This window comes from Sphaeramia orbicularis, chromosome 1, assembly GCF_902148855.1.
Source record: "Sphaeramia orbicularis chromosome 1, fSphaOr1.1, whole genome shotgun sequence".
NCBI lineage: Eukaryota > Metazoa > Chordata > Actinopteri > Kurtiformes > Apogonidae > Sphaeramia > Sphaeramia orbicularis.
This window is the reverse complement of record NC_043957.1, coordinates 11292568-11309393: the sequence shown is the minus strand read 5'-3', so window position 1 is coordinate 11309393 and position 16826 is coordinate 11292568. Positions and strand designations below refer to the sequence as shown.

At 39.4% G+C, this 16826-nt stretch overlaps 1 protein-coding gene across 1 annotated transcript in view; it reads left to right on the top strand.

Annotated features, from left to right (window-relative positions):
- Window positions 1-2115: 2115 nt before the first annotated feature.
- Window positions 2116-16826, top strand: part of LOC115419082 (up-regulator of cell proliferation-like) — a 20308-nt gene continuing 5597 nt past the window's right edge. The window contains exons 1-2 of the mRNA XM_030133732.1: window positions 2116-2254; window positions 3033-3215. Of these exons, the coding sequence (XP_029989592.1) occupies window positions 2116-2254; window positions 3033-3215 (322 nt within the window). The remainder of the gene's footprint in view (window positions 2255-3032; window positions 3216-16826) is intronic.

The window sequence follows — 16826 nt, the reverse complement described above, 5'->3', positions numbered from 1 at the left end:
AAGAAGGTACTATGTAGTTATTTGCTCATGTTGCTTTTTCAACATTCATATTAACATTTGTCTGATGTTGAAAATGAACTCCAGATTCCAGTCACCACGGTCAACATTTAGTGGCCGTGTGAGTGTGATGTCGGACCACTCCATTGAACCACCTTTGACTTTTGGTGACAAACGGTAAGATGACACAAATCTACACAAGTTAAACCAGATTTTCCAAATATGTAATTTAATCAGTTGTTCCTGTATATTTGTCAGGAGAACACCTAAAGCAGGCAGAGTTTCTGGATATGTGACAGATGTTTCAAAGGGTACCCCATACAATTTAAAAAACAAACACTAAGAAACCACACAGTAATAGAGTATATATACAGCAGAAATACAACATCAGCAGCAGATTTACTTTGGCAGTTTCAGCATAATATCATCATGTCAGAAATATTAAAAACATACCCTGGCTTTGACACATGACAAAATGCATTGTAATATTATTATATAATATTACAATGACACAATATTACAATAATAATAATCATCATCATCATCATCATAATCATAATAATGATTAATAAATGCACTATCTGGTCAGACAAACAACTTCACATTGTGGTTATAGAATAGAATAGAATAGACATAGTGTGCAGTCAAAATATGTGGAAATTAAAGATATATTGTATGAAAGGGTAAAATTTAAGAATATAAAAGATGTCCAAATGTAACAGTGTAAGCAATGTAAGCATACATGTAAATAGTATGTAAACAGTGCAAACGTAACAGGGTAATAATGTAAACATGTGCCAATCATGAGGCACATGTTCCGTGTGTGGTTATCGCACGTACAGTGAGGTATGGTGTGTGTACTATTTACAGTTCACACGGCCCAGGGAAAGAAGCTGTTCATAAGTCTGGTGGTGTGGGATTTGATTGACCTCGAATAGAATAGAATAGAATAGAATAGAATAGAATAGAATAGAATAGAAAAGGCTTTATTGTCATTACACTAGTTGTGCAACAAAATTGCAGGTGGCCTCTGCCAGCGACAGTGCACTGATATCTGAAGAACAACACAATAAGTCACATACATATTTTTAAAAAATATAGAACGTGTGCAATTGAAAAATATCTGCAAATACTGTTATCAAAGGCTAAGATTTTGAAAATATAAAAAGTAGTATAAAAATGTGCAAATGTAGTCGTAGTGTAAACAATGTAAACAGTAAACACACATGTAACAGTGTCACAGTGTAAACAGTGCAAATATAACAGTGTAGACAATGTAACATATGTGAATAGACATGTATTAGTGTAAGCAGTGGAAATGTAACAGGTTAAACATGTTAAACATACATGTGCCGGTGTAAACAGTGCAAAGCAATTGGTAAGCAATGTAAACATACATGTGCCAGACACGAGGCACATGTTCCGTGTGTAGCTATTGCACGTTACATTGAGGTATGGTGTGTGTCAACAGTCTGCAAAGCCCAGGGGAAGAAACTGTTCATAAGTCTGGTGGTGTGGGAGTTGATTAACCTAAAGCGCCGCCCAGAGGGCAGCAGGTCAAACAGGTGATGGGCTGGGTGGGACGGATCTCTTCTAAGGGCCTTGACTTTGCTGAGGCAGCAGGACTGAGACAAGTCCTCCAGCGATGGCACAGGGTATAGCTGATGAGTTTTTTGGGCTGTGTTTCTGACCCTCTGTACAGCCTTCCTGTCCTCAGCTGTGGAGCTGGCATACCACACTCCCAGGCAGTAGGTCCATATGCTCTCCACAGAGGAGTCAGAAGGCCAGCAGCAGCTTCTGGTCCAGTCTGTTCTTCCTAAGGACATGCAGGAAGTGCAGCTGCTGCTGAGCCTTCTTCACTATGGCCTTTGGTGTTGGGTGACCAAGAGAGATCTCCGGAGATTTGTTTACCCAGAAACCTGAAGGTGGTGACCCTTTCCACCTCTTTGCCATTTATGAAGAGGGGGGGCATGGTCCTGTCTGTGTCTCCTGAAGTGCTTGATGAGTTCTTTGGTTTTGAGGATGTTCAGTGCCAGATTATTTTCTGTGCACCACACAGACAGCTTGCTGATCTCTGCCCTGTAAGCTGTCTCATCTCCATTGGATATGTGTCCAACCATGGTGATGTCATCAGTGAATGTGAAGATGGTGTTGGTTGGGTGGGATGGATGGAGTACAGTTATTGGTGTACTGGGCATAAAGAAGAGGGCTCAGCACACAGCCCTGGGGGGAGGCAGTGCTGAGTTTGAGGGTGGAGGTGGGGGCCGAGTTTGACAGTGTGGGGGCGGTCTGTGAGGAAGCTCTTGATCCAAGTGCAAGTGGAGGGGTGGATCTGTGTGGTGTGCATTTTGGAGACAGCTATACCCGTAATGATGGTATTGAATGCTGTAGTCCACGAAGAGCATATTCACATAGCTCTTCCACTTCTCCAGATAATTCAGCACACTGTGAAGTTTATTTATTTATGTATTTATTTATTAGGGACAGAGCATATTAAAGAATATCTACAACAACTGCAGCTGTAAATATGGCCAATTGTAGCAACAGTGCTAATTTCCATCTGTAGTCCCTAAGCAGGTGGCAAGAAAGACAACTGTCAAAAGACCACACATCATAAAAACACATGAAACAACACAGTGAGGTCAATCTACTTATGGTCACAGGCTTGGTTTTCTTTCATCCAATGCTCAAGTTGTGATTTGAAGGAGGTATATGATTGTGAGTCTCTTATGTTGAGTGGTAAATTGTTCCAATATTTAGTCCCAGTGACAGAAAGTGTAGTTTGTCCTAAAGTAGCATGCATGTACCTTGCATGGCACCTCAAAGTCTCCTTGAGCTGTAGCCCTGGTGGCCATCCCACTGACAAACCAGGATTTGATCAAATCTGTCAAGGGAGGAGGGACAAGTCCATGCAAGACTTTAAATATAAGGCAAGCATTTCTGAAATTCACAAAATTTTAAAAAATAAAGAAATTTATATTTATCTAAAACAATGCAGTGGTGGAAAAGTTTTGTGGCAGTGGCATCCTCTGTAGATCAGTTTGCTCTGCAGGTGAACTGGTGGAATGAGGAGGGGATGCAGTCTCTGATGTGTCGGGAGACTAGCTGCTCAAGGCACTTCATTGTGGATGTCAGAGCTATTGGTCTGTTGTCCTTGAGGCTGGCTATGGCAGTTTTCTTGGGGATGGGGATGATGGTGGCTGCTTTCAGGCACGAGGGTACGGAGGCATGTTAATGTGAATATGAACTGTTTAATATGTACATTTCTTGAAAAATTGTTGTCAAGGAACCTCAGATTTCTGTTTCTTTCACCATGAAGTGAAAGACTATGTGTTAATAACTTTAAAATCCAAGAATGGACCAAACCATAATCCAAAACCACAATTAGAGACTTCCAATAAAAGTGGGTGTAGAAGATTTTCATTTGGTTTCTAACTACGACTTCACTGATGGATGTCACCAAATATGACACATTGAACATCCTACTGTTAATGACTTAAAAATATAATTGCTTATGAGCACGATGAACATTTACATCAGGGGTGTCCAAACTTTTTTTTAAAGAGGGCCAGATCTGATAATGTGGACATTGCCAGGGGCCAGTGGTCCCTTCAGACATTTTTTAAACAGTAAAAATTACATATAAATGCGCTGTTCTACAACAATTTTATTTTCATTCTCACAATATCAGTTTTTTTAAATGGCAATGTAACCAAATCTAAGACACTCAGGTGTGAACAAATTTAAAAAAAAAAACAACAACAACGATTCTGCCTTCCTTTCACATCTGGAGTCAGGTAACATAGAACAAACTGTATAGAGTATCTTAAACTTCCAAGTTGATAAAAATCTTAACCCCACATTCATTTTAAACATGACTTATATGAGTAATCATTACTCATATATTACTCAGTAATGCAAAGTCTGTTAACTTTTCAGATGAAAACATATGACTCTTACTCTTGTCTTTCACAAAATCATTCAGAAAGTAATATTTTGTGTCACATCTACAACTACATAACACCAGCAGTTATAGGCAACTAACCTGGCAACTTGGTAGCCTGCCTTGGTGGTGAATTCATTGAACTCCCAGGTTCACATGAAGAGTCACTGTTGTGAGTTTAAAGCAGCTTGAATTTGCTTCACTTTTTCGGAGCGCTCACTCCCTGCTAGCTTGTCGTATGCGTTAGCATGTTTTGTCTGCTAGTGTATCTTTACATTGAATTCCTTAAACAAGGCAACAGTCTCTTGACAAATTAGGCAAACATAATTGCCTCAATTTTCAGTGAAAAAAAAAATGTAATTCCCATCTCTCCTGGAAGCGGTGGCCCTCACTGTCAACTTTCGTTTTTTTTATTTACAGGCACCGTGGTTAGACATTAGCGAAAAAGGTTCACGGCAAGGTCACAGAGCCAGATAGCGTTAGAGTGGTGCTGCCACCATGAGGTGAAAGGAGATACTGCATTTTGAACCTTTTATGATTCATGTACTCGGTTCAACAGTCCAAGCGGGCCATAAATAATACAATATAAAACCCAAGCTGTGGGCCGTATAAAATCTGACCGCAGGCCGTGATTGGCCCCCGGGCCGGACTTTGGACATGCCTGATTTACATCAAACAGAAGGCTGCATGTTGTTATTTGTTCATGTTACTATTATAATATTCATATTAACATTTGTCTGATGTTGAAAATGAACTCCAGATTCCAGTCACCACGGTCGACATCTAGTGGCCGTGTGAGTGTGACATCGGACCACTCCATTGAACCACCTTTGACTTTTGGTGGCAAACAGTAAGATGACACAAATCTACACAAGTCAAGCCAGTTTTTCCAAATATGTAATTTAATCAATTTTTCCTGTATATTTCTCAGGAGAACACCTAAAGCAGGCAGAGTTTCTGGATATGTGACAGGTGTTTCAAAGGATACATCACACAATTTAAAAGACCAACAGTAAGAAACCACACTGTAATAGAGTATACAGTATATACAGTAGAAGTACAACATCGGCAGCAGATTTATTTGGATTTCAGCAGTGTTAGTCTGATGACATTTGGTCCAAAAGAATCAACCCTTTTGTCACACCTAAAGAAACAAAAAAACTCTCCCATCAGTTGAAGTGTTCCATATTTTATGTCTTGTCCTGACTATGATAGGGTGCTAAAATGCAAAATTTTTGATGTGAACATGTTAAATACCATATCATTCATAAGATTTGGGGGGATTTAAGTGGATCTAATCAACAGAAATGGATTGTGAGGACCAGAGTTAACGTTTCCGTAAGTAAAAATCCAAGAATGGACTAAACTGTAATCCAAAATCATAATCAAGACTTCCAATAAAAGTGGATGTAGAAGATTTTCATTTGGTTTCTAACTACAGTTTCACTGATGGATGTCACCAAATATGACACACTGAACATTTGAACATCCTACTGTTAATGATGATGAACTGATCTCCTGTGAGCACAATGAACATTTACATCAAACAGAAGGCTGCATGTTGTTTTAGAGGGTATGCACGTGACGTCACCACTAGCAGAAGTCACCACGGTTCCGCCCACTGAGTGGCAGAAAGAGGGGGATGAGTGACAGCATTAGCTTCAATACTGTCTAAACTGAAGAACAATATTTAATTTTTAAAAATGGGGAAGAGCTGTTGTGCGATTGATTGTATGAACAGGTTTGAAAAGCAGTGGGAGCTATCGTTTTACAGACACTGAAAGACAAAGAAAAGAGAAGTAGATGGATCCACAAATCCAGAAAACCAAACCTAGATCTGTGGATCCTGTTTGGTGTCAGGTAACATTAATTTATGCTGTATTTTTGGGTCAAATCAGACCTTAAATGACATATTGTTTTGGCTAACATTACTTCTTAGTAAAGCTCCTGGTTTCATGATGAAAAACCGCATGAAAAACTAGATTATCGACCCCGTAAACGCCCGCCAACTTCACAGATTCCCGGTAATTATCGTGAGTTTACAGAAAAGTTCAGCTGTGCCGGAAACTGCCGCAAACGGAGCCAACGGGGGAGGAGGAGCGGGGCGGGTGTGGGGGCGAGCGGGTGCGGGGGTTAACAGCTCGCAGAGGTGTGAACGACCCTCATTTACATTTGAATGTCACTGGTGCCTGCCATGTCCGACCACAGAGACACACATTGGATGTTTTTTTTTCTTTTTATAGCATCCCATTGGATGTTACCACAGAGGACAGCTCACATGTGATTGGTCATCTGTGCAGCATTATAATATGCCCCATCCATTAAAAATATTATTATTATTGTTATTAATATGTTTATTATTCAGATATTTATTTACATATTTATTTATTGTTGCAGGGTAATAATTCACATACTGAAAACATCACCACCAATATCAATTAAGAAAGAACACGACTGCCAAGATCATGTTAAAAAATAAAGACAAGCTTTAATAAAATGTAGAATGCAAAAAGCACACTTACATATTTAAGAAAACAGTGCCAACACTTTCAAATTAAACACACTTAGAATGTCCACAGTCAGTTCAGTCAGATGTGCTGTCCTCACAACATGTGACTGTGCAGCTCCAGCCACAAACAACAACACAGTAGAGTCCAAACAAGGCTTTCTGTTCTGAGCTGGAGCTTCTCCTTTACTTGACGTTTTCATTAACGTTTTTGTAACTGCAACATATACAATACATCCAACTTAAATTACTAACAGACAGTTATTATTAATTACTCTATACACGTAATGCACTCACATCACTAGCTTGAATATCATAAACGTTAGTTTCATTACACGTTCACAGAACAGTTTCAATCAACCAACATCTAGAACCTAATGTTGTTTTCGGATATATACACTTACAAAGAAGAAAATTTTCCAAGGCACACAGTAGTAGAGCACACTTAGCGAACATGAGTTTTTCTGAACTTTAACTGCAGAGAAAATAGCGAACGGCAAATATACGTCAAAGATCATCTCTAGCAAAAGAGCGCCCACTCTGTATACAACCTTAGCGCACAGCGAACACAAAGATCCTTAAGGAGAAGACATCTCACTCCTATCAATTCTTAAGCCAACTGCATTTTAACAGATTTTAACTGATTTATCTATTATCAACTTATTGTAACTTATGAAAGTAATTTATACAACGTATGAAATAAGTTTGATCTTTGACCTAAAAACATCACATCAGACAAGTGTTGGTGCCATCTTCTCTGAGGGTGGTCCAGTCCAGTCTTCTGTGGTGGTAGAACATGTGTTGGTTCTGCTGTAGTGTCTGTGGTGGTAGAACATATGTTGGTTCTGCTGTAGTGTCTGTGGTGGTAGAACATGTGTTGGTTCTGCTGTAGTGTCTGTGGTGGTAGAACATGTGTTGGTTCTGCTGTAGTGTCTGTGGTGGTAGAACATGTGTTGGTTCTGCTGTAGTGTCTGTGGTGGTAGAACATGTGTTGGTTCTGCTGTAGTGTCTGTGGTGGTAGAACATATGCTGGTTCTGCTGTAGTGTGTGTTAGAGTGCAGCTCAAAGGTTAGAGAGCTCCAGACTCTGGAAGGATGGAGGCCTTACAGTCAATCCAGATATCCCATCAGCAGTGCCATCTTCTTCATCAGACGTCATATCCATTGTGATCCCCCTCCATAAATCTCCTCCTTGTTGTCCAGTTCACCCTCTTTTGCCTCCAGCTGCTGTCCAGACAGAAGTACCATCAGTGCTGCACTGTGAGGCTAACAGTAGTAGAATGTGGTGTTTGTGTCAGATTCAGATTAAACACAGATTCTTATAAATCTTACCGTCTTTCTTCTCTGCTGTGGGCTGAAATGTTCATGGCTTCTGCCTGGACTGTTAGACCTGGTTGGCTGTATGTGTAGTTCCATTGGACTGTTTCTTTATGTCTTACAGGCCACTGGAATTAAAATATACAAGTTAGGAAGAGTAAAAAAATAGATGCATAGGATTATAACAATAGAGAAACAAAACACAACAAACTATTAAAGTTACTTAATCAACAGGACTCCACTTTCTACTCCATTCAAGCCTGGACTTGCAGCTGGAGCTGCCATTAAATGAGCAGTCACTGCTTCACTGTGGGTGAGCTCAGTCTGAAAACCAAATAGAAATAGTTCAGAAAAAGCAGACATTAAAGGCATACATTTACTTCTATAGAGCAGAATGGATCCAGACTCTTTAAAATCTGACCGTTGCTCTGGTTCATACCATCTGTTGTTTCCTTCACTGTTTTGCAGACGGCGCACACCTTCCTAAAAAAATACAAGACTAAGTCACTTTGAGGAACAAACACCTCCAGGTTCAAGCAGGTCAATGTGACAGATTCATTACTTTAATCAGTTCCACAAGTCAAACCACACTATCATACACTGTGCAATTAACTAAGAAAGTCACACTAAGATAAAATTCCCACCTAAATAGCACACATGTAATAATTAATTGAATATATACTTACCACAGTTTTTGGATTGTGCTCCAGCCTTTTTCTGGTTCTTGTCCACAGTCTGGTGGCTCATCCAGCAGTGTCTGCCTGGTTCAAGTCAGTGAGTTGTTGTCTCACCTCCACTGTAAACTGCTGTGTCATGTACGACTCCATTTGCATTTGTATACCTCACAGTAGGACCATTTACATATGAAAACCTCACATAGCCCAAGGGGCTGGGGAGGGGTTATTGCCAAGGCTCTCTAACCAGAGGGGGGGATTCATGGCAATTCCCGGCAGTTAGAGAGAATTTTCTGTGGTGACTTCAAATTCCCACCAGTAGGCGTTAATTTCAAGTTCCACAGCAATTTACAGGGACGTTAACTGACGAAAACCCCACTTTTCATGCAGTGATCTTTCATGGTTTTTGTCTTCATTTTGTGATTCTGAACCTTGTGCTCCTACATGATTAGTAAACTAACTTAAACTGAGGCTAACCTAGTTTTTCAAATATGGGGGAACTGGAGAATAAAGCTACGATGGAGTATTAGGGCCACATAAGAAAATAAAAACACTTGTCACTATGAGTATAAAGTTATAAAATATCGATGTAAAACCCATTATTTTATGATAATAAAGTCAAATACAAAAAGAATCACAATGTTATGAGAATAAAGTCGTACATATAAAAACCCCCTCATAATTTAACAAAAATGTCATTCGTTTATGAGATTAAAGTCATCATATTTTGACAATAAAGCCATAGTATTACAAGAATAATGTGGTAATTTAAAAACAGGTGGTAAAAATCTCCTAATTTCCCAGAATCCAGTGGTCCCCTGCTGGTCCACAGCAGTAGTATCTGTGGTGTATAAAGTACTTGATATGAACTAGACGTAAATATCCTCAGTACCAGTAGATCATATACACTGGGGTCAGTACACGGTCTACTGTAAATGCACTTTGGATCAGCTGGTTCTGGGCCCTAGTTTTGGACGCTGGTTGTCAGTAATGATGAAACCATGTACAGTCAGGTCCTTAACTATTGGGACATCGACAAAATTCTCATCTTTTTGGCTCTAAATGTCACCACAATGGATTTGAAATGAAATGAACAATATGTGCTTTAACTGCACACTTTCAGCTTTAATTTGAGGGTATTTACATCCAAATCAGGTGAACGGTGTAGGAATTACAACAATTTGTATATGTGCCTCCCACTTTTTAAGGGACCAAAAGTAATGGGACAAATTAACAATCATAAATCAAACTTTCACTTCTTAATACTTTGTTGCAAATCCTTTGTAGTCAATTACAGCCTGAAGTCCGGAATGTATAGGCATCACTAGATGCTGGGTTTCATCCCTGGTGATGCTCTGCCAAGCCTCTACTGCAACTGTCCTCAGTTCCTGCTTGTTCTTGGGGCATTTTCCCTTCAGTTTTGTCTTCAGCAAGTGAAATGCATACTCAATCGGATTCAGGTCAGGTGATTGACTTGGCCATTGCATAACATTCCACTTCTTTGCCTTTAAAAAAATTCTTTGGTTGCTTTCGCAGTATGTTTTGGGTCATTGTCCATCTGCACTGTGAAGCGTCGCCCAATGAGTTCTGAAGCATTTTGCTGAATATGAGTAGATAATATTGCCCGAAACACTTCAGAATTCATCCTGCTGCTTTTGTCAGCAGTCACATCATCAGTGAATACAAGGGAACCAGTTCCATTGGCAGCCATGCATGCCCACACCATGACACTACCACCACCATGCTTCGCTGATGAGGTGGTATGTTTCGGATCATGAGCAGTTCCTTTCCTTCTCCATTATTCTTCTCTTCCCATTACTGTGGTACAAGTTGATCTTTGTCTCATCTGTCCATAGGATGTTATTAAGGAACTGTAAAGGCTGTGGCTCAGTTGATAGAGCGGGTAGTCCAATGACCAAAAGGTCAGCGGTTTGAATCCTGGCTCCGACTGTCCAAATGTCGAAGTGTCCTTGGGCAAGACACTGAACCCTAACTTGCTCCCAGTAGGGCCAGGCAGCGTCTTGCATGGCAGCAGCTGCCCGCTGGTGTGTATGGGTGAATGTGAGGAATTGTAAAGTGCTTTGGGCACCATGAAGGTGTAGAAAATGCGCTATATAAGTTCAGTCCATTTACCATTTTTAGATGTTGTTTGGCAAACTCTCAATCTTGCCTTCCTGTTTTTGAGGCTCACCAATGTTTTACATGTTGTGGTGAAGCCTCTGTATTCACTCTGGTGAAGTCTTCTCTTGATTGTTGACTTTGACACACATACACTATATTGCCAAAAGTATTTGCTCACCTGCCTTGACACGCATATGAATTTAAGTGACATCCCATTCCTAGTCTATGGGGTTCAATATGACGTTGGTCCACCCTTTGCAGCTATAACAGCTTCAACTCTTCTGGGAAGGCTGTCCACAAGGTTTAGGAGTGTGTTCATGGGAATTTTGACCATTCTTCCAGAAGCGCATTTGTGAGGCCACACACTGATGTTGGACGAGAAGGCCTGGCTCTCAGTCTCCGCTCTAATTCATCCCAAAGGTGTTCTATGGGGTTGAGGTCAGGACTCTGTGCAGACCAGTCAAGTTCATCCACACCGGACTCTGTCATCCATGTCTTTATGGACCTTGCTTTGTGCACTGGTGCACAGTCATGTTGAAGGAGGAAGGGGCCAGCTCCAAACTGTTCCCACAAAGTTGGGAGCATGGAATTGTCCAAAATGTCTTGGTATGCTGAAGCATTCACAGTTCCTTTCACTTGAACTAAGGGGCCAAGCCCAGCTCCTGAAAAACAACCCCGCACCATAATCCCCCCTCCACCAAACTTTACACTTGACGCAATGCAGTCCGACAAGTATCGTTCTCCTGGCGACCGCCAAACCTAGACCCATCCATCAGATTGCCAGATGGAGAAGCACGATTCGTCACTCCAGAGAATGCGCCTCCACTGCTCTAGAGTCCAGTGGCGGCGTGCTTTACACCACTGCATCTGGCGCTTTGCATTGCACTTCGTGATGTATGGCTTGGATGCAGCTGCTCGGCCATGGAAACCCATTCCATGAAGCTCTCTGCGCACTGTTCTTGAGCTAATCTGAAGGCCACATGAAGTTTGGAGGTCTGTAACGATTGACTCTGCAGAAAGTTGGCGACCTCTTTGCACTATGCGCCTCAGCATCCGCTGACCCCGCTCTGTCAGTTTACGTGGCCTACCACTTCGTGGCTGAGTTGCTGTCGTTCCCAAACACTTCCACTTTCTTATAATACAGCTGACAGTTGACTGTGGAATATTTAGGAGTTTGTTTGTAAAAGCAGTCTGCATGCCTAGGTGGTTGATTTTATACACCTGTGGCCATGGAAGTGATTGGAACACCTGATTCTGATTATTTGGATGGGTGAGCGAATAGTTTTGGCAATATAGTGTACATCTACCTCCTGGAGGGTGTTCTTGATCTGACCAGCTGTTGTGAAGGGGTTTTTCTTCACCAGGGAAAGAATTCTTCGGTCATCCACCACAGTTGTTTTATATGGTCGTCTGGGTCTTTTGGTGCTGCTGAGTTCACCGGTGCATTCTTTCTTTTTAAGAATGTTCCAAACATTTGATTTGGCTACACCTAATGGTTTTGCTATCTCTCTGATGGGTTTGTTTAGATTTGTCAGCCTAATGATGGCTTGCTTCACTGATAGTGACAGCTCTTTGGATCTAATATTGAGAGTTGATAGGAACAGATTCCAAATGCAAATAGCACACTTGAAATTGACTCTAGACCTTTTATCTGCTCCTTGTAAATGGGATAATGAGGGGATAACACACACCTGGCCATGGAACAGCTGAGCTGCCAATTGTCCCATTACTTTTGGTCCCTTAAAAAGTGGGAGGCACATATACAAACTGTTGTAATTCCTACACTGTTCACCTGATTTGGATGTACATACTGTCAAATTAAAGATGAAAGTCTGCAGTTAAAGGACATCTTGTTTGTTTCATTTCAAATCCATTGTGGTGATGTTTGGAGCCAAAAAAATTAGAACTGTGTCGATGTCCCAGTAGTTATGGATATGGACTGCATATTTGTTTCAGGTAAAAATAGCGATGATCCCCTACACCCTGGATGTCAGGATACTCCATTTCTGTCCACATGTTCATGGACCACTTGTTCTTTGATAGCTCGTACGGATCCGTGTCCAGTCCAATTGTCCTTCATTTAATTTCATATTTCATATTTTCCCGGTCTTGCTGTGTTTACTGCTATACTCCATGTTGAGCAGGTTGGTTTTTGCCACTCAGTCTGACTTAGAGAGGCGTGGCCTGGGGAGGAAGTGACGTATGTGCATACGTTCTATTTGTTCATGTTGCTGTTATAACATTCATATTAACATTTGTCTGATGTTGAAAATGAACTCCAGATTCCAGTCACCACGGTCAACATCTAGTGTGAGTGCGATGTCGGACCACTCCATTGAACCACCTTTGACTTTTGGTGACAAACGGTAAGATGACACAAATCTGCACAAGTCAAGCCAGTTTTTCCAAATATGTAATTTAATGATTTTTTCCTGTATATTTGTCAGGAGAACACCTAAAGCAGGGAGAGTTTCTGGATATGTGACAGATGTTTCACAGGATAAATCACACAATTTAAAAGACCAACACTAAGAAACCACACAGTAATAGAGTATATATACAGCAGAAATACAACATTGGCAGCAGATTTATTTGGATTTCAGCAGTGTTAGTCTGATGAGATCTGCTCCAAAAGAATCAACCCTTTTGTCACACCTAAAGAAACAAAAAACTCTCCCATCAGTTGAAGTGTTCCATATTTTATGTCTTGTCCTGACTAGGATATGGTGCTAAAATGCTAAATTTTGATGTGAACATGTTAAATACTATCTCATTCAGAAGATTTGAGGGGATTTAAGTGAATCTAATCAACAGAAATGGATTGTGAGGACCAGAGTTAATGTTTCCTTAAGTAAAAATTTAAAAATGGACCAAACGGACCAAATGGATTATCCAAAATCATAATCAGAGACTTCCAATAAAAGTGGGTATAGAAGATTTTCATTTGGTTTCTAACTACAACTTCACTGATGGATGTCACCAAATATGACACACTGAACATTTGAACATCCTACTGTTAATGACTTAGAAATATATGAGCACAATGAACATTTACATCAAACAGAAGGCTGCATGTTGTTATTTGTTCATGTAACTGTTATAACATTCATATTAACATTTGTCTGATGTTGAAAATGAACTCCAGATTCCAGTCACCACGGTCATCATTTAGTGGCCGTTTGAGTGTGATGTCGGACCACTCCATTGAACCACCTTTGACTTTTGGTGACAAACAGTAAGATGACACAAATCTACACAAGTTAAACCAGTTTTTCCAAATACGTAATTTAATGAATTTTTCCTGTATATTTCTCAGGAGAACACCTAAAGCAGGCAGAGTTTCTGGAAATGTGACAGGTGTTTCAAAGGATACATCACACAATTTAAAAGACCAACAGTAAGAAACCACACAGTAATAGAGTATATATACAGCAGAAATACAACATCAGTAGCAGATGTGGTTTCATCCCAACAGTTTTAATCTGATATTATCATGAAAAATGTTACATACAACACTTTGGCATAAACAAAACAAATGACTTTCTCATATGTTGTTGTAGTTTAGAAATGTTTTTGACTTTCTTCCAGTAAAATACCCTATGGGATGCCTCAAGCTTGGGGTGGACATGTGATTTCTTCTAAAAACCCATCCAGGTATGTTTCTCACATATCTGATACCCATGTCCACCAATTATTTATATATGAAAAAAGTACATATGTGTGCTTTTTCATGTGTTCAATAATTTTCAGGTTTTATCCTCAATGCCCTCCAGCTGCTGTGTATACAATGCAAAGATCTGATAACAGAGAAAAAATTCACGAAGACAGCAACAGGTAAAAATCTGACTTCAAACACTATTATTCATAACATATTTTACTGTCTAATTTATTTGGACAGTATTTAACCAATAACTGCTTCAATACAGATCAGAACAAATATTAATGTTGGTGTCTTCATGTAAACAATTTAATCTCACACTGGACTGTCTGCCCTCCTGTTGACAAGGGAGTTGACAGAAAGTATATGAAAATATAATTTTTAAAAAATCATAAAAATAATATATGTGACACCTGCAAATGTTTTTAATGTGAAATAGTTAATGTATATTTTTAGATGTATGTGTCAGAAGTCTAAAATTACATTAAAGCATGAAATATACAACATATACTGTAATAATAACATAAAGCACCACCAAAAGAACCGTCCCACCCTCTAATATTTAATTGGATTTTAGCTTTGATTACAGTATGCATCTGCCGTGGCATTGCTTCAGTAAGTTTATACAATGTCACAACACTTATTTCCATCATGTTTTGGACACATAACATTGCTGATCCTAGACCTGACCAACGGAAGCAACTGCAGATCATAACACTGCCCCCACACTCTTGTACTGTAAGAACTAGGCATGATGGGTAGTCACCTCATCTGCCTCTCTGGTCACATGAAGGCACCCATCACTCTGGAATAGGGTCAGTCTGGACTCATTAGACCACATGATCTTTTTCCATTGAAACACAGTTTAGTCTTTATGCTCTCTATCAAACTGATGGTTGTTTAAGAAATGAGAAACTACTCACTGCATCATTTACAGTTAAAGAACTTGTTGCAGCTCAAGCATATTAAGTACTGCAGTAAGGGAAGGATCTGACTACTGGTTTAGTTAAATCCAGGTGCTGACTTTTTTTGGCCATTCTGTGTATATTGTATCTACGTATATAACACCAATCAAAGCATGGTTACAAAATGGCTACAGAATTGTGTGAAATCTTCTGAATGAAGAAGAAAAGAAACTCATATGTTGCCCATGTCGTTTTCAGTATTTGACCCTGGGGAGCGTCAATGAAACAGTTTACAATGTGAACTTGAGGATAAATAAAGATGATTTATATCTGTTAAACAGTATTCTTGGATTTCACTGATTGCTTTTAATTGCAGAAGCAAATGCCTAATCATCCTATCAGTTATCCAGAGTATGAAAAGGCAACTAAGTTGCATCACACATCTTTTAAACTTAAATAAATGCATTTATTATTTTTTTATTTTAACTTTTATTTAACCAAGAAAAAAAAGCTCATTGAGATTAAAAATGTCTTTTTTAAGAGTGTCGTGGCCAAGACAGCAGCAGCAGCAGCAGCAGAAGTTACACAAAATAGAAATCACAGCCATACATCCAAACTAAAAATATACATAAACACAATGAAAATCAGTACTAAAAACAAACTAAAAACTGATAAGAACATACATATAAAATGTCACCATAATTTTAAAAGGTACTAAAAGTATAACAACAATGTTCCTTAAAAGCATCTCAAAGCTGAACCCAATTCAGTCAATTAGAAAAACATCTGCATCCACATTTGTCCTTTTCTCATTCATTTAAAATGACTTTGAAAGAGACCAGTTCTGTCAGTTTATTGTCCTTCTGTAGGTTGTTCCAGGTAGTGGGAGCCGAAAATTTAAACACTTTCTTTCCCAGTTCTGTTCTGACTTTTGGAACTCGTAAAGATAACAGATCCTGGGACTGAAGACTGTAATTATTCAATTCATTCCAACAGATTTAGAGCAGTAAATAGATTGGAAGCAGACCTCAGACACATTTATAGATAAAAGAATACCAATGTTTCAGTCTACATGTAAAAAAGATCTGTCCATCCAACTTGAGCGCATAAAAGAAAATGATGAGTCTGAGCTCTGAGGCCTGTAATAAACCTCAGAGCACCGTGATAAACAGTATCAAGGGCATTTAAACACTGAGATGACACATTCATATAAATAATGTCCCCATAACCAAGCACAGACATAAAAATTTCACCAACAAGTCTATTCTTAGCCTCAAAAGCAAGGCAAGATTTTACCCTGAAATAAAAACTCAATTTTATTTTCATTAAGGAAAAAGAAAACTAGATGTCTGGATTGAACTAGTGAACTATTAAAGTTTATGCATCATTTTTTTTTTTTTTTTTAATTATTTCAGAGATGGGGAACCTGATGATAATTATACTCACTATGAGACAGAGTCCTCAATTTACAGTCATCTTCATTCTGGGACCAAAATGTAAGGCATGTCTCATTTTAATATGACATATGAAAGCAGCAGGATTTTTGGAAGAGACATAAATGTGACAAACCCTTTTTCAAACTCTGACAGGAGGGACTACCCAATGAGGTCTGAATCCATTCCTTCTGATGATCCATATGAAGACACAATTCATTCTGATGATGTGTAAGTCATATTCTGTTTACACCAGTAATGTGCTATTATAAG